The sequence below is a fragment of the Phacochoerus africanus genome, chromosome 13 (genome assembly GCF_016906955.1).
Source record: "Phacochoerus africanus isolate WHEZ1 chromosome 13, ROS_Pafr_v1, whole genome shotgun sequence".
Taxonomy (NCBI): domain Eukaryota; kingdom Metazoa; phylum Chordata; class Mammalia; order Artiodactyla; family Suidae; genus Phacochoerus; species Phacochoerus africanus.
The window spans coordinates 67,833,264-67,857,117 of NC_062556.1; the positions used below are offsets into that span (position 1 = coordinate 67,833,264).

At 43.7% G+C, this 23,854-nt stretch overlaps 2 protein-coding genes across 8 annotated transcripts in view; one reads left to right on the forward strand and one right to left on the reverse strand.

Annotated features, from left to right (window-relative positions):
• UBAC2 (UBA domain containing 2) overlaps positions 1–23,854 on the forward strand; it is a 178,540-nt gene that overhangs the window by 82,407 nt on the left and 72,279 nt on the right. The gene's annotated exons all lie outside the window — the stretch shown is intronic.
• LOC125113212 (G-protein coupled receptor 183) lies at positions 8,020–22,063 on the reverse strand. Of its 4 annotated transcripts, XM_047755772.1 has the most exons (3): positions 21,913–22,000; positions 10,832–10,932; positions 8,378–9,902 (listed from the first exon to the last, which is right to left on the reverse strand). In XM_047755772.1, exon 3 carries the CDS (start codon positions 9,870–9,872, stop codon positions 8,802–8,804), a length of 1,071 nt encoding a protein of 356 aa, XP_047611728.1. In that variant the 5' UTR covers positions 9,873–9,902; positions 10,832–10,932; positions 21,913–22,000; the 3' UTR covers positions 8,378–8,801. The 4 variants fall into 4 exon arrangements, with proteins under 4 accessions (XP_047611727.1, XP_047611730.1, XP_047611729.1 ...); XM_047755771.1 differs by lacking the exon at positions 10,832–10,932 and having other exon boundaries at positions 8,020–9,902; positions 21,913–22,063; XM_047755774.1 differs by lacking the exon at positions 10,832–10,932 and having other exon boundaries at positions 8,377–9,922.

Genomic DNA, 23,854 nt, shown 5'->3' on the forward strand with positions numbered 1-23,854 from the left:
GGGCCCTGAGCTGACAGTTCAGACAGCTTCCCAATTCCTTGATTCTGCTGAAGTGATGTGATGACTTCCTGGTTCTCAGCGCCCTGAATGTGCCAGAGGACGCAGCTTTCATGGTCGATCAGTCCTTATATATTGTTCCCGGAGGCACAGCCTGGGTCTGCTCTTCTGGACCTTTGAGAATTTTATAAGCACCTAGCTCTGTGTACTCCTTCCCTGCCCCAAACAGCTCAAGGGGGTTCTGTTACGTGGCAGTGAACCTTGGCTGGCAGAACTGGTCATCAGAAGAATGTAACTTTTATCTTTGACTTCAGATGTGTTTCTAGGGAGCAGCATACCTGAATTGGAACCATTTAGATTTGAACTGGGTCATGGATTGAGGGAAAGGAAGCAGCTGTCTGTGTTAGATCAGCTTACTCTTGGAGCATTAAGCCTGTGCGTGTATGTGTCTATGAAACCCTGACAGTCTTTTCATGCCGATTTCTGGAATAACCTCTTCTTGGCTGGTGCCTTTGTCACCAAAAGCCGTCTCCTACCAGGACTTCTTGTAGGTCAGTTGAGGTGGCCCTCCTCGTGCCTCCACCTGCCTCTCCTTTTCAGTCCCTTCTGAATCCATCCCTTGATTTCTGCTTCCACCTCTGATGTAACAGCAGGATGGGAAATGTGTTAGAGACCACACTTACCAATCGTTTTAATTTATTACAGAAAATTTCAAACATACGTGAGTGCAGAGAGAAGTGTGTAATGAACACCACATACCCATCAACCTTTTAGCATTTCGTTGAACCTGCAAACTTCAAGTCATTCGACAGCTGGCTCTCTAATGGGACACTTTCTCTTTCTTTTTCATTTTGCCACTTGCTTCCTAAATTCTTCACGGCCAAGACCTATACTATCCCTCAGCCTTGCTCTGCCTTTAATTGACCGACCTCTCCATGCGTCTCTCCTCCCGGGGTCTCTCTCTCCTCTCAGAGTCCCCCCTCCCTGGGTCTCTGGGGACCTGAGTGTATGAGTTCAGACCCCATTGAAGGCTCTGTCTCAGCTAGAGCCCTTACCAGATTGTTGGGACTCAAAACTAGGACTTCTTTGAATTATGTGATAGACCGGTAGTATAGTTCACTTTGAATTTTTTAAACCCCAATACAGGCAGTAACCCCATGTATTTTCACTATGTGTTTACAAAAAAGCTGATGTTTCAGTATAGGACTTAGGGGGAAAACTGTGGAACTCAGGCAACAAGAACACATCAAAATGCTACTTTTTTGTAGAGTAGGATTAAAACTTTTTGTAGCCTCTGTATAGTTTCATTCTGACATACATTTTTCTTCTCAAAACCTGCATGGGAAAAGTCATTCTTACAAGATATGGAAACCAGAAATAAACGTTCTTACACTCTGAGAAAACTGTGAAAGCCAATCAAAAATTATCTGAGTGCTTGGACCCATTGTGGTGGGTACCACGTGAGACAAGGTGGTGCGGTTCCTGCCTAAGAGTGGCTTGCAGTTCACTGGAGGAGACGGGACCTCTGAAGAGCGCAGTGCTGTCAACAGTGAGCAGCAATGTCGTACACGTGCAAATAAAGAAAAGGGGGAGGGCGTAACCGTTTGGAAGCAAGATGAACTATTGAAAAATAAAAGAAAATTGTGTATTTTCCCACGTACACGACCCTCTCACACAGTTTCTTCTCTGACAACTCCTGTGTTGCAGAGCTTTCTCTAAGTTTGAACAGTTTGGATATGTGTTATCAGGGAAAAGTTAAATAAATGTAGTCGTCTGTTGCTTCTTTGTATGTGGAACAAGAGGGGAGGCTGGCGGCAGTCCTAGTCCATTCTCAACAGAAAACTTTCTTTTCGGAAAAGAAATCTTGACTAATTTAAATGTCATTCCAGTTTCCAACCTAATACATTTTCCAGGATTAACAGTTCAATACCAAACATACCATAGTCGTTGATTGCTGTCTAATCTATCATCCTTGAATGGTGCTAGTCCTATAGTATCCTCAGCTAATATTTGGTGATCTGTAGTCGACATATTTTTTGAGCATTATCTTCATGGAAGGTGCTGTGCTCAGAGACGCCCGGAGTCGCAGTCAGTCAGTCTCTGCCCAGTGGCGCTTATGTTTCAGTTGAGGGGTATAAGGGTGATGCACATGAAATAAGAGACCCAAGGCCGTGTGATGATTGGCACAGAGCGTACCTATTATCTAGCACTGTTATTTCACTGCTAAGACCACTGCAATCTAGAAAAGGCTGAAAGACTGGACAGAGGCTGACATAGCCAATATGTAGTCAAACCAGAACCAGGCCACAGGTTTCCAGGCCAGTGTTTTTGGTTTTTTTCCCCTCTTCCTTTGTTGCAAGATAATATTTGTCTAAAGTGAAAACTATGTGGCATAGGCTGTAAAAAGCAAAATAAGCTGAGGAAAGGGAAGCCGGGTGGCTTTGAGTAGTCAAAGGAGAATGAGAGGGGGAGGCGCCATTGGAACGGGAGAGGCAGGGGTCAGTGGCAGAGGCAGAAATACCCCACCGCGAGAAGCAAATATCTGTTATGTTCATGGCACAGATGAAACCCACTAGACTGTCTTGAAAGGTGCCTCTTGGGCAATGGAGAGAAATGAGGTTACAGGGGCTTGAAAGTGTGGGAGAGGAACTTGGACTTCACGTGGTAGACGGTGGGGAACTGCTCTCAGTCCGGGAGCGTGAAATGACAGAATGAAAGTGGCATTAAGGAAGATGGTTTGTTTCCCGGGAGAACTGCACAGTGCGTGCATTTCTCTTATCTTACACTCAGGGTATTGGTCAGTTTCATTCTATATAGATTAAACCTTGATTTAATCAGAAGGCTGGCGAGTGTTGTAGTCACAAGTTGACCCTGAAATCTGAGTGGCTGAATACGTAGACACATTCTTTGTGTGTGCTGCTTGGCCACCACAGGTGGATGGGGCTGGAGGTGGGGAGTTCTCCATTTACTCATTCAAGGACCCAGGCTGACACAGATCCCACTATCGAGAGCCTCGCAGGTCACTGTGGCGGGAGAGACTCGCAGTAGGGAGTATTCCTCCCAGCAACCCAAAGCTCTAGCCTGGAAGTATCACTTTTGTCCCCAACCCATTGGCTAGGAGTAATCACGTGTGTCCCCAGAGGGAAGTCGAGGCTATTCAGTGATCAGTAAAGTGTCTCTTTCAAAGTTCTCTAAGGACCTGGGACACATAATTCTTCTTGTTTAAGAGAGGTAACATAGTGATTCAGAGTCACGGGAGTTCCCCGTAGTGGCTCAGCAGAAACAAATCTGACAAATATTCATGAGGATGCGGGTTCGATTCCTGCCCTTGCTCAGTGGGTTGAGGATCCGGTGTTGCCATGAGCTGTGGTGTAGGTTGCAGACATGGCTCGTGTCTTGTGTTGCTGTGGCTGTGGTGTAGGCTGGCAGCTACAGCTCCGACTCAGCCCCTAGCCTGGGAACCTCCATATGCCTCAGGTATGGCCCTAAAAAGCCAAAAAAAAAAAGGGGGTAACAGACCCTGGAGCAGGACTGCCAGAGTCTAGAGCCTGTCTCCCTCCACTTATTAGCTGTGTGACTTTGGGGAAGTTACTTTACTTCTCTGGGGCATAATTTCCTCATCTGTAGAAACCGTGATAGTAATAGGACAAGCCTCACAGAATTATTTCAAGGCTTGAATATGCATAAAGCGCGTAGAGCATTATGCCATGTAATTGTTAGCCGTTACTTATCATTGCTGTTGTTAGCATTAATCTGCTGGCTTCCACTTTAGCGTCTGAAAGGAAGGCTCAAGTTTCTGACTCTGGTTGAGGGGACCAGTGAGAAAGAAGTGGTAGTGATTCAGGTGTGCAATGCCAGCCAGTCTGGACCAGGAGGATGATGTTGTGCAAAAAGAAAAGATGGCAAGACTGCGCGCAAGAGGAGAAACCAAGCAGGGCTCGGGGCCAAAAGCGGTGAAGCAGAGTGGTGGTCAAGGGTGGGCGACTGAGAGAATGGAGTTTGGGTTTGCAGAGAAATGACACGGCCCCAGCAGGGAGGGAAAAGGAGCTGCAATTCTGAGACGGTGATTGGAGGTGTCCGAGGCACAGGCCGCCTCCGCAAGGGGAGGAATGGAGCCATCTCTTGGTGAGCATGTTTCTGTAAGCGGGGACGTGCTCTTACCAAGAGTCAGGCTGCAGGCACCGGGGTCGGATTGAATTCCTGCTCCACCTCTCCACATGGCCTGGCACTCCAGTGTCCTCTTGGGCGAAGTGGAAGTAATAGTTATACCCACCTCTTCAGGTGACTAGGATTAAGTGAGAACGTGCCTGTCAGGTGGTGGGAAAAGTGGCATGTAGTAAATGTCAATACTTGTTCCTTCTTAGCAAATTGAGCTTTTAGTTGAATAGAAATTTGAGGATTATCTTTTAAGTGATCAGCTCTTCCGAGTTTAACGTAAAACAAACTTCCAGTGGCAGTGGCTCCCACGCGCGTATTTAGTCCTCCCTGGATGTAGGAGGGTGGGCCGTGTTGTCACCCGATTAGCTTTTCATTTTGTCATCCTTACCTGAATAGTCAATGAGCAAATGTTTTTAGCTTTTCAAAGAATAGCAAATTACAGTGGGCTAAGAATGACCCAAATAGAGCATTTGAAAGGCTAATTTAAGATCAATGCTTCCTCTTTTAAAATTGCCCGGTACTTTTTACTGGTTGGTGGGAGTCACTGCCCCTGCCTCTTGAAATGTGAAACTGGTTTCAAGCAGAACATGTTTCTCAGTCTAGATTTAAATTGGCTTCTTGGGTGATTCATTCTGCTCTCTAACATGTCGAGTTTAAATTGAGGAGTCCTAGAGGGTCCCTGCTTTCAGTTACACAATTACGTATTCTCCAGCATATATCATTAAGCATTTAGAGTGTTTCTTTTTCATTTCACTGAGAAATGAAGAACTTGCAGATATTTCAGTAGGGCTTTAGTATTTTGTTGGTAATATTACAAAACAGTGCTGTTCAATTAGATGGATGGTTGAGAGCTTTCTGCGGTCCAGGCGCAGTACCAGGTGCTGGGTATATAACCTCCAACATCCTCATTCTCATGAACTCACAGCCTAGCTGAGTACAGAATCTACCTGCTGTTGCTTTTTTGTCCTAGTTAAGGGTTAGCTGGTCTACCTATGATGAAACAAGCCTTCTGATACCTTTTTCGGGGTCTGTGTTACTCAGTTGTCTTTCTCATGGCTCGGATGTAAAGTTAGGGTTCTGTTCCTGATGCTGCCTCTAATTTGCCAGGTGCTTTTTCTGAATTTAGGTTTCTTATTAAAGTGTGGGTGATACAGTCTGCTCATCCTGTTTCACAGGATTGTGAAAAGGAAGACATTATATAATGCATGGGTTATTTTGTGGATTATTGCACTTTTTATACATGCCTGATGTCTTTTTTTTTTTTTTTTTCTCTTTAGGCTGCACCTGCACCATATCGAAGTTCCCAGGCTAGGGGTGGAATTGGAGCTACAGCTGCTGGCCTACACCACAGCCACAGCAACACCGGATCTGAGCTGCGTTTGCAACCTACAGTGAAGCTCATGGCAACTCCAGATCCTTAACCCACTGAGCCAAGCCAGGGATGGAACCTGAGTCCTCAGGGATACTAGTCAGATTTGTTTCCGCTGAGCCACAATGGGGACTCCTAGTCTATACTCTTTATTCTAGATTATCACTGAAGAGTCTGTTTCTATACTAATTCAAACTAAATAGCTTTGAGAGTTTTTTAAATTAACCAAATGATCCTTTTAGGAATAAAAATGAAATTATGAAAGACTTAAATATGGTTAGCTGACATTTAACTGTCAGCTTTCCTATATGAGTTTTTCTAGCTCCCTATTATCATAGTGATTAATAATATATCTTCTGATGGATTTAGAAAGTAATTATAGGTTGTGATTTTCAAATAATGTATTATATGTAAGGCCACCTCCTTTTTTCTCTAACAGAATACAAAAATTATACAGCATTGTCCCTATTCTCCAAGTTTACCTATTCCTGAGGGAGATGCATGGGAAATAAACCTAAAGCCAACCACTAATACAGAACAATGGGAGGGTGCCCTACGGCCATGTGTGACCAGCTGACTTTACGAATGAAATAGGCAATAAGGGCCTTTGGAAGGAGGGTGAAGAACTGAGTTTGACTAGAGCACAGACCTTTTTTTAAAACATTCGTTGAAGGTAGGTTTAAAGTTTTACCTTTTTTGACAGTGTGGCTACCGATAATTGGGTAAAATCATTTATATGAACTTGTGATACAATGGAAGGAGGAGGCAGAAAACTAATCAGAAAAAAGCATGTGTTATTCCTTTGTCAGGTGTCATAGATATTTACTTTCTTGTTTGAAGGGTCTTCAAACGAGTGAACACAGTGAGGACTCTCTCATCTGCTCAGAAACAGCGTGATGTCTCACACACACCGAGTCAGTGCTGGAACGTACTCATAAAACTAATGTGCCATAGATATGCTCTGAAATTCAGGAAGCTTTGTTTCTGGATTTCCTTTAGTAACTTTCACAATGGTTTCTCTTTTGCGATAACTCAAATGACTACATAAGTGTCACTCTGCATAATTTTTTTAAATTTTTTTTTTTTTTAACTTTAGAGCTGCACCCCCAGCATAGGGAAGTTCCCAAGCTAGGGGTCAAATCACAGCTACTGCTGCCAGCCTGCATCACAGCCACAGCAACACCAGATCATTAACCCACGGAGCAAGGCCAGGGCTCAAACCCGCATCCTCATGGATACTTAGTCAGGCTTGTTTCCGCTGAGCCACAACGGGAACTCCAAAATTTAGTGTTTTGCCATTTTTTTCTCCTTCACTTAGGCAGGTTTATAGATGGGGTGAAGGGAAGGACCTAAGTTCCTAACTTCCGTCCATGTGGTCTCATCTGTCTCCATAAGGTGTTACAAATACCAGTGCCTACTTTTGACAATGGCTTTAAGTTCAAGTAGCTATCTTTGAAATTAACAAAATACAGATCTGAAAGCACTCAGTAAATTGTGTTGAATCCACCATTAAGATTAATTTTCTTGGAGTTCCCATCGTGGCTCAGCGGAAACGAATCCGATGAGGAACCATGAGGTTGTGGGTTTGATCCCTGGCCTCACTCAGTAGGTTGAGGATCTGGCGTTGCCGTGAGCTGTTGTGTAGGTTGCAGACACGGCTCGGATCTGGCGTTGCTGTGGCTGTGGGGTAGGCCAGCAGCTGTAGCTCCAATTTGACCCCTAGCCTGGGAACCTCCATATGCCACGGGTGCAGGCCTAAAAAGCAAAAAATGAAAAAAATTTTTTTTAATTTAAAAAATATTAATTTTCTTACAGGGTAAAAGTTGAAAATGAGTAAGATAAGAAATAGTTATAGGATCAGAAACCTAATAAAAATGTTAAGTATAACTCATGATATATTTTATTTCATTATGTTCCATTATCAAAATTGGTATCATTGTCAACATTGATACTATATTGGGGTAATTTGGGGATTCAGTAAAACAAATTCAAGCTGACAGATGGGTGATTATACTTGCAGAGGTTATATAAGGTATTTATCTGAGCAAATGTATAATATTACAAAGAATCCTGGGGTTTCTGAAGTTTATGAGTTTGCACGGTACTCCCTGTCTGTCTTAGGCAGGCAACAACTATACCCCCGCTGCTCATCCTCCCTGTCCTTTCTGGTGACCCAAGCCATTGACATATAGATATTGCCAACCTCTGAATAAAGAAGAAACAATACCCTAGGGACCCCAGAAAAGACAAGCTTATTTGTATTTTTTATTCTCAAGAGAAGTTTAGCAGGTGGACTCTCCTTCCACATGAAGCCCTTGTCATATTCTTGAGCCATGGCCCTTAAATGCTGTGCTGGCTGTTTGGGAAGAGTTCAGTGCTTTCATCGCCTTTGTCACATCATCATATAACGTTGCTACCCAGATCTGTCTACTGCCACTTATAATCTCCCTGAAACTTCTGCTGAGAGTTGACAGCATTGAAAGACATACTCATAATTTTGTAGCATCCTGTTCTTTATTCCAAAAGAGTTCTTAGAAACAAAATTCTATGACTCAGAACAAAACAAGACTGTTATTATTGAGGAGATAAAGTCTAAGATTTAAAGAACTAGAAATTGAAGAAATGGTATCCCCCTCCCCCAAAAAAAAAGAAAAAAGAAAGATGTTACAATATTAACATTTCTACATTGGCAATATACAGTTTTTAACAGTCTTTCTTCTGCTTCTTTTCTTTTTTTTCTTTTTATGGCTGCACCCATGGCATGTGGCAGTTCCCAGGCCAGGGACTGAATGTTAGCCACAGCTGCCACCCAAGCCACAGCAACACCAGATCCTTAACCCCCTGCATCAGGCCAGGGGTCAAACCTGCACTTCTACAGGGACCCGAGCCACTGCAGTCAGATTCTTAACCCACTGCGCCATGGCGGGAACTCCAACAGTCTTTTTTTCTTTTGCCAAGGTATTGGTGGGAAATATTAATGACTAAATTTTTCATTAAAACCAAACTTGTCTTTTTTCGCTGAGAGTTATTCACATACTCTCCCTTTGGTGTAGGACTTCATTTACAAATTAGAACTTTGCTTAATGTTGTTCTTGTAAGTGTAAAAAATACATAAATACCATTTTACTTCCAAGTTGGAGGTGAGAAATGGTACCGAGTGAAAGGAATGGAACCGAATCCTCACTGGAAGTGGAACAACTATTTTGCTTTATGAGAAAAGTCCTGCAAAGTTCCTCACATAGTTTATTTTGCTGTAAATCCAAGATTTGATTCCTCTTTACTTTCCATTTAAAGCCTTCGAATGGATCATCATTTGCGTTTCCGTCATTTCACGGGAGTTTTCTTCAGGGGCTGACTTCACAGCACTAGAAATTGACACGCTGACTTGACGTTTCAGCATCTTCATGACCTTCCTCTTGTACCCTTTACACGCAAAGAAGTATATGAAAGGGTCCATGCAGCAGTTGAAGTTCATCAGGCACACTGTAATGTGCAGAGCTATCTGGAATGAATGTCTTTCACTACATTCCAAAAGATTAGGAAAATGAAGCTTCTTAATCATGTGCTGAATAATGGCAACGTGATAAGGTGTGAAACAGACAACAAACACAACAATTATAAAAATGATTGTGTTGAGAGCCTTTTTGTTTACACCAGATTTCTCAGTTAGCGGGTTTTGTTTGGCCGTTTTGAAGAGTTTGCAACAGATCTGAGAGTAGCAGATGAGGATGATTAAGAGAGGAAGTACATACCCTATGAAGCAGGCCCCAAGCAGAATCCAGGGGAGGGATTGTGTTTCTTCAAAGTTTGGATATTCCATGCACGTAGTCCTTTTATCCTCCTGCTTTGACATGGGGTTTATGAGTAGAGGGAGTGTTTGAGCAAATACAAGAATCCAGACGCATATGCAGATGCACTTTGCATGTTCAATTCTTTTTATCTTGTTGTACCGCAGGGGGTGCACCACAGCAAAGAACCGGTCAATACTCAGGCAGGTCATGAAGTTCACGCCTGCGTATGTGTTGATATAAAACACGAGAGCAGTTATCCTGCACAAGGCCTCGCCAATTCTCCAGTCAAAGCCCAGCGCATAGTAGGCTATCCGTGTAGGCAGAGCAGTGGTAAACAGTATATCCGAAATCACCAAGTTGGTTGAATATAGAGTGGTAGAGTTGATTTTTTTCCTGTTTTGAATAATGACAATCAGGGCCAACAAGTTTCCCAGGAGCCCGATTATGAAGATGATGCTGTAATGCAGAGGCATGAGGATCCTGGCTGTGTCATGGTGGGCGTAAAGGTCACAGTCACTTTCCTGAGGAGCTTGCGAGGGGGTCGTGAAATTGTCCATTTTTATATCCGTCGGCAGTGTTCAGGGTCTCTAGGAAAAAACCGGGAAGGCTGCATTTAATGAAAAGCATATTTAACTAAAAGCAGTGTAACTGCCTCCTCTAGAGCTAATTTCTAAAATTTCAAGATTTCTATAATTTTTAAAAATCTATGGTATGTAGTTACATACTATGGAGTAACAGGAAGAACAGAGTAAAATTTACAGTTTTACTCTCACAATTTGGCAATTTGGGCAAAGCTCTGGCAGAGGAAATAGAAGCATCAAAACAGGGCAAATGTATTTTTGTGACTAGAGGGGATGCACTAGCTTTCTGGGGCAGAAATTTCCCCTTCCTTTTTCTGAATCATTATCTGGTTTATAGTAAAATCACATATAACAACCCACATTTCAGACAGGACAGGCGTAAAACTTCACTTTTATTCGCCTTTAAGTTGAATATCAGTTGGACTTTTTTTTTTTTTTTCCCTCCAAATGTGTATCACTGCCAGGAAATGAAATCAGTCACACATTTATGTAGTGAAATATGAATTTACCACAGTGATCTGATTTGTGTTAACCCCAAGATTATGAGAAATAAGCTAAGGCCTTTGTTAGGAACTGAAAGTTGGGTTTTCTTTAAAAAAAAAAAAACGAACGAAAGAAAAGGTGATGACCATGACAACCACGACAAAAACAAAAAAGAAGAAAAAGAAACAAAGACAAACTTAAGTGCTTCAAGGGGAAAATTTTCAAATTAAGTTTAAACTCTGTCGTTCTGCAGATAGCCCAGTGATGCCTGCAGTGTACCTCCCTACACACACGTGTAGTAGCAACCATTACGTGCGGTATTTTGTGTTCTGCTTTATTCACTTAACGTGTTCATGGGTCAGTGTAATGTGCTTGTCATCTCTGTGGATTCTCTGGAGACGTCTGAAAGATACTCTGCGGTATTCCACCGTGTGAATGCGTAACTTGCTTACCTGCTGTTTGTTCTTGTTACAAATAATGTCCAAGCTGAAATTTCACATCCTCAGTTGAAAAGTGGAAAAACCTCCCTGTATGAGGCTGAACTTTGGTAAAACTAAGGAAGAGCAGAACAATAAATTCTGTGGGGTTATTTTTAGAAGAAAAATAATTTTCTCATAGGTCTGACTCTAGGCACTCATCTCATATGAGAGTCCCCCAAATGGAGGGACAATTTCAATGTATCTGTTGATACCGATACTGTATATTAAAAAACACTATCTAATAGCTTTATCAAAGCACCGACTACCCATCTGCCTCCCTGACTGCCGCATTAAATGAATTGGATCTCTGCTAACGTAGTTCTGACAGTCTGAAATCAGTGATGTCCACAGACAAGAGTAATTGTCAGAGGATTGCACTGATACCATAGGTGTGCACTTCCTACGGTAAGTTAGTCCTGAAAATACAAATACGACCGACCGGAAGCAAAAGGGAGCAAAAAAGGAAGTAGATCCAAGAGAAGACAGGAAAAGAGACTGGGGACAAGCAGACGGTGAGGGTGGTAGGTAACACAAAATAAGAGGGTAGGAGTGTTCACAACAGATTGAGCCCATCTCTTAGAAGATGGAGATGGTCAGTTTGGATTTTTAAAAATCCAGCTGTAATTCTGCTTAGAAGAGAGAGAAGTCAGAGTGCTTCAGAAAGGTTGAAAATAAAGGCGTGGGAAAACACATACCAGGCAACCCCCCCGGTGGAAAACTAGAGTAACAGTATTAACATCAGGAAAAAATAGAATTCAAGGCACAGTCAATAGGGATAAAAAAAAAATGTCACAAGTTGAAAAAAAAAAAAAAACCTCGTGTGGTTCACCAAGGACATAAAAATAATCATGAATTGTGCATGTTACAGCAAAATTTGACAGAATTTAAAGGCGAAGTGGACAAATCCGCAAAAATAATGGGAGATTTTAACACACTTTCATTAAAATACGACAAAGAAGATTTACCCAGCATGACTTAAAATCGAAAAGAATTTGTGCTTGAGGCACATGAGCATTATTTTCAAATTTAGCCATGTACTAGTCATCAGAGCTATCTCAGACGTCTCAGAAAATCATTAGCTGGCAGCTCACATTTTTTTTTTTTTTTGTGAGTACAGTGCAACTAAATTAGAAATTAACAATAAAAAGACAAAGGATACATTTGGAATCTAAAAGTGTACATTTCTTAGGAACTCATGGATTAAGAAATCACAGTGCACATTTTGAAGTGCTTTAGAACTAAATGACAAAAATAACTAAAACAAACCAAAACAAAACCCTGTGGAACGCAGCTAAGAATTAACCCGAGATAGATGCAAAACCTTGAATGCATTTTTATTTTTAATGGAAATAAATAAGTTAAATATTCAGCTCCAGAAGCTAGAAAAGAACTCACTTTGCCCAACGGAAAAAAAATAATGAAAATAATTGCAGGTATTAATGAAGTAGAAAAGAAACCAAAAAAATAAAACCCAGTAAGTGTGGAGTTTATATTTTGTGTGGGGGGAAAAAAAATGGAATGATTCTTGAAAGGGAAATCGTGGGAATTGCAATGGTAGAATAAAAATAGCAAAAATCTTTCTCCAGTTAGTTGGGAAAGGCTTCATGTGAGAAATAACTTTTTAAGAACTGAGACTGGACTCGAGGGAAGAGGTGGAAATTCCAGGCACAGGTCGCAGCTTCAGAACAGGCATTAAGAGCTGCCTTTATTTTTCTAATTTCTGTTTAAAAAAATTTTTTTCGGACAATCTCAATGTATATACAATGCATATACTGTATTCTGAGGCCTCTTCCCATACAGGTTCATGAGAAGTGCCTTTGACGTACTTGGTGGGGAGAAACACACTGCGGAGTCTGCTCATCTCCGCACGAACAGCAGTTCTTGCGGAGATGAGGAAGCGTGTGAACCGGAGAAGAATGTGCCATTGCCCGCCCGCTGGAGGTGCAGGCCCGTCTGCCTCCCTGAACGAAACACAGCATCCGCCAGAGCCAGCAATGCCCGCGGTTTCAGAACACTCACCGTAAGGGAAAGATGTCTGGCCCAGTGTTCATTTTAAAAGTGAAAATTTGCTGCCGAATCAAATGCCCGGTGTCGGGGCTGGTTAGGCATGCCACGGTGTGGCCGCAGAGTGGAGACCTGGGCAGCCGCTGAACATGGCCGTGTAGACAAGACGCCTGCTTTCTGACAGGGAAGCGTGTTAAGGAAGGAAGGCAGATGGCACAACTGACCCCTTCAGGGGAGAAAAAGCAGCTGTACACACACCTGCGTGGACGTATAGGCCAAAACATAATTTTGTACGAGTAATCTTAGAGTTTCATTCATATGTTCGGCAGTTTAACGCCAGGCCTGAGTTAACCATGAGATGAGTAACTAGGTAAAGGATTTTTCTCAATCTGAGGAAATCTATTTTAAATTCAGTTCTTTCGCCAAAGCCCTGTCGTCTGACATTCTTTCCCGAGCCAGCCCCTCCGTGCTCGTCAGGCAGCTTTGCGCCTTCCTTCTTGCTCGGAGCCTGCCTTCGGTTCTGTCTGCAGGAACCGTCACAGCTCCCCTGGGAGCAGAGTGTTGCCGTCACCTACCCACGCTCCACGCGAGAGGACCGCTGCCAGAGAAGGTAAAAGCCATCCGGAACCTTCTCTCTGCCCACCTGGCTCCAAGCCCCCACTCTGTCCAGTGTTCACCCGGGCAGCCGCTTCCCACCGCCCTTCAGGAATGGAGACGTCGTGGTTTCAGGGTGGCTGGGCCCTAGGGCCGGCCTCACCTGTGCACAGGGCAGCCGGGGGCTCCGGGGCAGGAGAGGAGCCTCCGAGAAGACAGCGGGGCTTCCGCTCCAGGACAGGTGCCTTCCCGAGTGGGAGGCCAGGCCTGGGGACGCTGTGTCATAGAGCGTCTTCCCTGCGGGAGGGACCGTCCAGGGGCCTGTTACTGCCCGCCCTCAGGCCGCTGAGCCAGAGAGAGGCGCTTGCACAACCTGGACGCGTCACTGAGCTGACCCGATGAGCTCAGGTGAAGGGGGCTCTGGGCTGTCCTGAAACAGGTGCATTCGGATGTTTAGTCCCCTCTGAAGGTTGGGTCCATCTGTCAGCAGCTCTGCTCTGTTTCCTTAAGTGTTGCGTATCCTCTGTTATTAATGCTCTAGTTTTAGTACATTCTGTTTTTTCCAGATGGAGAGAAAAATTCTTTCACATACTTGACTTTTATCCTGTTCTTTCATCAGCCAATCCCAATTTATTATCTTCCCTGAGAGATACTATTTCATACCTTCCTTTAAGCATTTTAGGATTCAAGATACCTTTCCTGAACCTTGCCTTACTCCATTCTTTTCTTATTGTAGTTGATGTACAGTGGGCTGTCAATTTCTGCTGTGCAGCAAAGTGACCCAGCTCGCTCGCTCTCTCCCTCTCTCACACATACACACTCTCTCTCTCTGTCTCTCTGTCTCTGTCTCTCTGTCTCTCTCTCTCTCTCTCTTTCTCTCTCTCTCTCTATATATATACACACACACACACATTTCTATCACAAGTGATTGGGTGTAGTTCCCTGTGCTATACAGCAAGACCTCTTTGCTCTCTTATTCCATTCTTTTATTCAGCCAAAATTGTTTTTAGGCTTTCCTGCCCTGGTGCAGTGGGTTAAGAATCTGACTGCAGGGGAGTTCCCGTCGTGGCGCAGTGGTTAACGAATCCAACTAGGAACCAGGAGGTCGCGGGTTCGATCCCTGGCCTGGCTCAGTAGGTTAACGATCCGGCGTTGCCGTGAGCTGTGGTGTAGGTCGCAGATGCGGCTCGGATCCCACGTTGCTGTGGCTCTGGCGTAGGCCAGCGGCTACAGCTCCGATTTCACCCCTAGCCTGGGAACCTCCATATGCCGTGGGAGCAGCCCAAAGAAATAGCAAAAAGACCAAAAAAAAAAAAAAAAGAATCTGACTGCAGCGGATTCAGTTGCACTTGCTGCAGAGGCATGGGTCTGATCCCCAGTCTGGGAACTTCCATAGGCCGCGGGTGTGGCCATAAAAATTAAAAAAAAAAAAATTTTTTTAGTCCATTCTCCATGTGCTAAATCTTGGAAATACAGAAGTGATACCTTTTAATGTCCCAGGACCTAAAACTGGCGCAGGTATGCTGTTGGGAATGTGCTGCTGTTCACTGAATGACGTATTAGCTCAGCATTCTCTGCTGTGTTTCTTCTCACAGACCCCCTGGTTCTGCTGGCATTACTCGGCTCCTTTATCAACCTCTGGATTGCAAATTCCTCTTTTAACTTTTGTTTGTTTGTTTGTTAGTTTTTTAAGCCTTGCCCGTGATGTGTGGAAGTTCCCGGGCTAGGGATCAAACTTGTGCCACAGCAGTAAACAGAACCACAGCAGTGACAACCCCAGATCCTTAACCCACTGAGCCACCAGGGGACTCTTAACTATTTTTAATCCTTCCTCTTTGAGTCATAACTAAATCCTTCCTTTCTTTATCTGACTATTTTAGACTATATTTTAACTGCGTTCCATTTTCATAATCATTAGCAGCATCTGACCTGTTGTTTGGGATAGATATGCTGATTGTACTTGAAAGTAGTATGGTGCATCATTTTATGGCTTAGAGAAAAGCACAAAGAAGTTTCAGTTTTTTTCCTAAGAGTACCTATACCTGTAGTTTGAATTTCTTCATAATGCTTTCTAATGCACCGACACGCAGTGTGCCTCAGCGCACCTTAGTGCCTCCCAGCTGAGCGACAAGGATGAGGGTGGTGACCTTTGCCCTGAGGACACAGATAGGACCTGAGCTGCAGGCAGTGTGGGTCCTTGTTCAGGTTCCCCTCAAGGAACACCTCCTCCTGAACTGGGCGACGGCCACCGTGGTGGCCATCTGTGCCCGTTCTCTTGCTGTTTTTGTTAATAAGTGAAGGAGGCGCTCTCGGTTTTGTGGTTTTGTCTCGATCGTGCGGTGCTGGTCCTTTTAGTTTTACTGTTATCCTAACGTGTAAATCAGCAGGTTCTTCCACAGCACAATATCCTCCAAAGTATTTTCACTGATGTCTTTGGAAGTGGGCCTCTACGTAGTTTTCTCGAGAGTTGATTTCATTACTAGTAGAGCAGCTAGTGTTTCTTAAGATACTATCGTCTCGTTTTTGCATAACCGGACATGTTGACATGAACTGTCAAGTACTTTCTGGCCACGGAAAGGAAAAAATAAAAGGCCCTCCCCAAACTCATTTATTAGAACTTAAGAAAACTTAAATGTAAGTTTCAGCCAGTGTAATTTGTGCTCTGGAGCTGTTTACCCTGGATGCCAACATGGAGGCATTTGTGGTTTTTCATAGGGAACTTATGTATACTTTCTGCAGTCCTCAATTACTTGTTTGAATATTTATTTTCTTAGCTCTTCTTTGTGGCAGAAACAATAAAATTTTATTATATTCAAAGGTTTAGTAAAACACTAGAATACCAGCTTTTGGCATTTAGCTTTAAGATTCCTGAAATGTCACCTTTTCCCCTAATATTTGTTCACTTAATAATCATCAACATTTAAAACAAGAAGGGGTTGAACTTCTAGTAATTTTGTTTAAATGCAGGCGTTAGTAGTGAATCAAGTGGGTCATGCTGAAATGATCATTAGTGAAGGTGACTTCTCTGTGCGGTGAAGTCTGCACAGGCCCGTGTTTACACCTGGAGATAATATGACTCATGGTGCCCACAGTGGCGTATGCACCAAAGAGGAAGCTCCAGGGGCACGCTCCCCCAAAGGCCATAGGATGGACGTGCCGGTACCAGTCGCATGTGTCTGTTGTTAAATGATGAAGACTTATGACATCGTTTGGTGTGGTTCTCTGATTTCTGTTGATACGCTGTCCTTTGGGTGTTTTGTTGAGGAGAGGTAAGATTGAGGACTATTTCTGGTTAGGGGGAATAAAGTCACTGGGAAAGGAGGGGGCCATGGAAGGCTCAGGGCTCGGTGGAGTCCCAAGGATTCGGTCTCCTGAGGAAACGGGTGGATCAGGGCAGCAGGCTGAGGCTGTCCAGTGCCCCTGAGGCAAAAGAAAGAAATCATTGCTTCTTCCTCCGGTTTCTTAGTGTTATAAGTATTTGTCAGTTATTTCAGAAAGCCCCCTTGTTCTTGAAGCTGAGCAAACCGGGACATCTGAGTTTGATCCACTGTCACACACGCCAGGGCCTAGCACTCAACCCGTGGTGTTTCTCACCTACTTTTAAATTAACTGAACGATTGCCACCTGAGCAGTCATGTGTCCCACGGCCTGCAGAATAGGCAGGTGCAAACCCTTCATTCCTGACTGTGGAAAGAGCTCAAGGCACAGACAGGCTGTGACCAGCACAGGCCTAGCCTCCCGTCACCTCCTTGGCAAGGTCAGATCGTCCCTCTAGCATGCTGCTGCTCAACTGCGGGGACAGTCAGGACACACCCAGCTAACCTAGAAATCTTTCTACACTAGCAGGTGTTTTGTTTCTTTTTCCCCAACCAGCTTTGAGTCCTAAATTGATAGCTGTGTCCAAGATTTTGTTTTTGTTCTGTGTTTGGAGGGTACATAGGGAACATTGTCCAGAATGGTGACACACTGACAGCCGCCTACACTTTCTCCGCCGGAACCTCACATGTGCCCGGGTGTTTGTGTTAGGAGTCCAGCTGTCTGGTCAGTCTGTCTGAGGGCACCTCTCTGCCCTGCCTCCTGGGGAGCGCGCTTTCTCTGGCCGGGGGAAGGGTGACCCTCCTGCTGACCCCGTGACCCAGTCCTGACCACCTCTCAGCAGGTCTGCCCAGGGTCATATATAGGACCGTGCACGGGGACCTTCTGCAAGACAGAAACAAAGCAGAAAAGTGTTGCCCAGTCTGCACTTTGCTGCTGTGGTGTCCTGGACCCAGTGGGCACTCGGAGACATGTCACTTTCTGTAAACAGGTGCATTGGAAGTGATGGGCAAGTGAAAGGTGCCTGACCTGTGTGTTATGGAGTCACACACCCACTTGGACATTTGGGGTGTGACATGGTCCAGCTATTTTTCTTTCACCTTTCTCTGATCATTTATTCCTTGTGTGGCTTTTGTCACCTTCATTACTGACCAGGATGGTGCAAAAGTTATCAGAGATGAAGACAAAGGAGCTGGTAGCTCCCAGGACTTGAAATAGATGGCATAATACTTAGAAACTGTAAGGAAAAAGGAGTTCCCATCGTGGCGCAGTGGTTAATGAATCTGATTAGGAACCATGAGTCTGCGGGTTTGATCCCTGGCCTTGCTCAGTGGGTTAAGGATCTGGTGTTGCCGTGAGCTGTGGTGTAGGTTGCAGACGCGGCTGTGGCTGATGGTGTAGGCTGGCGGCTACAGCACTGATTAGACCCCTAGCCTGGGAACCTCCGTATGCTGCAGGAGTGGCCCTAGAAATGACGGGAAAAAAAAAAAAAAAAGAAGAAACTGTAAGAAAAAAGAATCTCACCACAGTACTGATTCCAGTGTAAAGAAGACAAATAACGTGTCTCCTTGTGACATCATGTGACCTGTGGGTAGGCTAACCTGCTGCATAATATATAAGGACTCCTTAGAATGAGGGACTGAGTCCGTATATTTATCCTCTGAATCCAGAGTGTTTCTAGAACTAACACGTACTCTTCGTCCTTAAAGTTCAAGGGAATTTGAAATTTAGGGTTTTGTCTGTTACCTCATAGAATTAGAAACATTAAGTATCCTCATTTTTATAGATGAACAGAAGTCCAGGGAAAATAGGTCATTTGCTCAGGGTCCTCCCTCCAGACAGGTGCCAGGCCAGGGGCCACGAAGTCCCTGGGACTCCGTGTGCTCCCTCACCCGCCACCTCCTGCCAGTCCTGCCAGGCCCACTTCCTGGGCCTTCAGCCCCCTGGCCCTTGGCCTGTCCCCTGCACCGGGCACTTCTGTCTGTCCTGTTTGTGTGCTGCTCCCCCCAAGCCACCCTCACCCGTCACTGCAGCTGCAGCCCTCCCCAGGCCCTCCCAGTGTGCCCAGTGGACCCGGGGAAACTGAAAGCTGGCTGTCGTGACACACTGTTTCCTCCACGAGGGGCTCTGCTTCCCTCTTCTGCGGGAGCGCTGGAGGCTCCCCTCTCGCGGTGCCCTGCCCCGGCCCTGCTGGGTGGCTTGCAGGCTCTGACCCCCCTCCTTCTCTCTAGTGCCTTCTTTCCTTCAGAATCTGCTGCTCCTGGAAGCGTCCCGGTTTTATCTTCTCCTGCTCCCTCGACAGCACCTCCCCCGCCGTGCTGAAAGGCAGGGTGGGGTGTCCTGCGCGGCCCCGCAGCTCTGCAATAGCATCTGTACTGTCGATTTTTCTTTCCTGTTTCCCAGTAGCCTATGCAGCCCCGTGAGTGGGGACTGTGTGGTAAACTCCGTCTATATCCAGCTGCCCCCACTGGAAGCTCAGTAACTACCCATTAACCAAGAGCAGAATCGCAGCTCTCTTGATCCTCAATCATAGGTTCCTTATTAGACCATAGGAAGCATTAGATTAATAAAAGCAACCAGTGTTATTCAGCACAGACCGTGTCCCAGGCACTACCCCAGGCGCTCTGCGTGTATTCACTCTCTGAAGCTCACAAAACTTTCACGGATCCATTTCCAGTGCTGACCCTGAGGCACCAGCACTTACGAGCCTGCCCTCAGACACAGCTGTTAAGGGTCAGGATTCAATCCAGGCAGTTTAGCAACAGAAATCACACTTCATGTAATATATCCCTAGCTCATATTTCCACCACGGTCTGACATTTATTGGTAGGAAACGAGTAAGACAGGAAGGCATCTCAAAACTTGTAACACGTACCAACTCACACACCTTTCTGAACCAGAGGGAAGAGGAGGAAAATACGTTGATATGAATGAGGAATTCATTAATTTATAGCATATTTTAAAGTCACTAAAGTTTTATAATTGAATTTCGATTTTGCTACTTGTAACAACATTTCTGTAAGACAGTTTGGATTGAAATTTCCATTGAAAGAAGATGATACATTCCTAGGATACTTTTATCTGTTAATTTATTTTTACACTGCTTTTTAAATATTCACAGATATTTACCAAAGTATTTTTATTCTTCTCTTGGGGCTGGAGATACCACAAGGATCTTTGGCACCTCTGTAGTATTCAGAAGGTTTTCACCAGTGTTATTTCATCTTGCATGGAAGCCCTGTATTTTACAAACCTCTTGGGAAGTGAGGCAGCTCTGTGGGCTGGAGGGTACCACACACCCTCAGGACATAGACAACCAGGGCCTTTTAACAGCTCCAGCAGCCCCTTTGCTGGAGCAGGGAGAAAACTACCCCTAGTAAACTCCCTAACTGGTGATGAACTCTTTTTTTAAAATGTAAACTTCTTAAGGATGATGGCTTTATCTCATATACATTTTATCCCATTGAGTGTTTCAGAACTGGCCGGCAACAGACATGCAGTAAATGCCTATAGAAGACATAAACAAATTAAAGCCATGTAGTGACCTGAGTTAATCTTCATTCCATTGAATGACTGGTCAAGTTACCGAAAAGCTCTCAGAAGCCAATTGAGAGTGATTTGTGAAAGGAGTCCCCACCACCAGCAGCACATGAGAGGTGGCATTGTGAGGCTGCTTTGCGGAGCAGGGTGCTCTGCAGAGCCGCGCGTCCAAAGGTACGATCAACCCCCCAAGAGAAGACATGCACTGACATGCTAGTAAACGCGAAGTCCGGACAGCAAGCATAGACCCAGTCATATGTAAAATATTCCCTGAAGATCTGCAAGTCAGTCCAAGAAAAATAAGTCCCACAGAAACAAGAGGGCAGGGACACTTTGCCAGTTGGATTGGTCCTTCCCTTGCCTGTTGGTTTAATGGGCCGAGCGAGGAGAGAGCAGTGACAGCATGCAGTTTTCCAGCACTTGCTATGACAGCCAGTGTTCTAAGCCCTGGGCAGTAGGATGACTCCCCTTTGCACAAATGAAGCAGTTGAAGCCCAAGAAGTAACTCGTCCAGGGTCACACAGCTGGGAAATAACGGAGCCCAAATTCAAGCCTGACTCCAGAGCCCAGGCTCTTCTTACCCAGTACCCTACAGTGTGCTTCAAATGAGGCCTCCCCACCAAAGACCCCCAAACACACCCTCCTGTAGAGGAAGTCTCTGCACAGCCTCTGTTTTACCAAGACTTTGTATTACCTTCATTCCTATCCTGGACATAACCAGTGACAGTTCACTGCATATAATTCATTGTTTTGTGACACACAGAAGTTTTGGGGCACACAGAAGTTCTAGGGAAAATATGGTGATATGGTTAGCCCTACTGATCATTAAATAAATATAAAACAAAGATATTCTTTTTTCTCTTATTAGATTAATAGTTTATATTTAGAATTAAGATGCTCATGTTGACTGAGAAGCGGTTGAAGCCCAGACTGTCACTGATGGGAGGGTAAATAGGTGAAAGGTTTCTGTAAACTGAAAAGTATCAATTTATATCTAAATTTAAAAAAATGTATCTGTACCCTTTGCTCCAAGAACTCTACCTCTGGAATTCTCTCCTGAGAAATAATAGAAAGTATCAAAGTATAGAAGTAGTAGAAGTGTAGCAAAGACTTTTATGTACAGAGATACATGGTCAAGTAGTAAAATGTACTAACTCTTGTTTTAAATTGTACTGAATAACTTAAAAATTATTTTAAAATAACTTTGTTCCTTTTAAAATAACTCCATTTTAAAATAACTTTGTTCCTTTCTCTTGATATTTAAAGTATCCTGAAATGCTGGCATTGTTTGATGATTAATTCTGGATACTGTTTTTTTTTTTTTTTTTGTAACTGCAAGTTCATGCAGAAGTACAAAGTAAGCTCTGTTTTTTGTCAGATATTTCTGGCATGATCCATTGCTTTCACCCAACTTAATATCAACTTATTAGAATTGCTGTTCACCAGAGAGTCTCTATATTTACTATATTAGTGACATAATTTTTGTTAGAAACGTTTATAGTTTTTGTTGAACAGATTCTTTACTATCTTAAACCTTAGGCTTTCAGGGTTTTTCTTAACTCACAAGACTTTGCTGAAAAAGCAAAATATCTGGTACTTACCTCTCAGTGCCTTGTTGGGGCCTCTGTGTGGTAGCCGTCAGTATTCACCCGAACTGAAGTAGGTTAACCTTTGGCATGTTGTTTTAAGAGAGATTATGCAGACATCCTTTTATGGTGGTGGCTTTTTTTTTTTTTTGTCACCCTGTGACTGAGCATAGTAATGATCAGTTAGCCTCATGTGTGCATGTGCACTTTTTTTTAAATGGGAAGTGAAAATTTTCTGTTAGTGATTTTTTTTTTTAAAGAGTTATCCAAAACCCCCTTGGAATTTATGAATTGTTGATATCTATGGAACTTTATAAATTTTTCTGTAAAGATTTAAGTATTAAAAAAATTCTTTGGGAGAGACGGAAGTAATAAACCTTAACCAGGAAAAAAAAAGAGAATCATAGTTACTGATGCTTTCGTACCCATATTACGTGTAAAGTTTGAATTTTAAAATGTTTTAAGGGAAAAGTGTCAATTTTGACAGTTCTGTCTGCCTGGAAACTTGGCCCAAGGAGTAGTTTACTCATTCTGTATCTTATCAACAGCTTGTGAGGAAGAAATAGAAGTTTCTGTGGTGAGTGGAAGAAAGATGCTCTTTTGCATAAGTACAATGATTAGTTGGTGTTTTCAGGCAAGAGACCAACCGACTGACTCCATGACTGTTAAAGGGAGCATCTTATGATTAGAATTGCCTCTTGTGCACAAGGTGAAGGAGTCCTGCCCTGTTCGCCTTAGAGTTTTCATTGACACAGTTTAAACCAACAATGTCATGTCACTATCAAAGTGCGGTTGATTTGCAGGCTGAATTAATGGAAATACAGTGCTCAGAATAGGAGAGAAGGCCTTTCCCAGTAGCTCAGGGGGCTGCATTTTACAAGATGACCCAGAGCATGCCTGGGTGGCGAGGGGTCTTGATCGGGTGTTAGGAGAAATGATAGAATAAACTGAGCACGTCTGGGCTCAGTGGAGACGTCATACGTATCCTTGTGCATTAGGAAGCTCTCAGGGAAAAGGGTTTAGGTTGCATGTATCAATCTCCCTAACCCCAGAGAGGAGAAGGAAGGCCGGTGAGACGAGGTTACAGGAGATAGCTTTCAAATCAAAATATGAAAGTAGTTCCCAAGAGTTGGGATCATAAAAAAATGACATAGGCTGTCTCTTATTTAGGTGCTTGCATAAACCAGATGACTGCTTTGAGGAATGATGTAGAGAGAATTGAGTCATTTGGTGGGAGTTTGTAACTCTGTGACCTCAGAGGCCCTTCCACTCCAGGATTCTGTGAAAGTGACCGAGTACCGTTAGCCTCTCAGTGGTGATGTTCCGTTGGGAAGCTTGGTACGTTCTCAGAAGCTCCAAAGTCCTGAAGATCTGTAGAGAAACCTTGTCAAACAGAAGAGCAACAACTTACCCAAATTCCTTGGGCCCCTACCCCACTGCCTCTAAAATAAAAGTATTGAAGTATTGATCACCAAGATTGCCCAAAAATTCTACAAGAGGGAAGTGTAGAGATTTTATGATTTGGTGGATCATTATGATAAAATCTTCTAGAATTAGTTCCTTTCAAACTCGGAATGAAGAATCCTTGAAAAAGACACTGTTGAGAAGTTTTTTAGTTTGTTGAAAAGTCATCCTGGTGGGGGGTTTGGTTTTTAATTTTCAAAATAGTTTTTATTAAGCAAACATTGTTATATCACGAACCCAACTAGGTAAAGTAAATGTTCTAGCAAACTAGATCTCCCCTTTTTTTGGTATTAGAGTCATCAAGTGTATAAAAAAGAAGTGGTGGGGTAATTTGTCTTCTGAGATGCTGCTGGTGTTTAGTGTGAGATAATTTCATGAGTTCACAAACCTTATTTTTATTGTTGTTGAAAGTTACCAAGATTCCTTTAGTGGTGCTATACAAGTGGAGTCAACGTCCTTTTCTGTAGAAGAGATAAAATGGACATTTGTGACC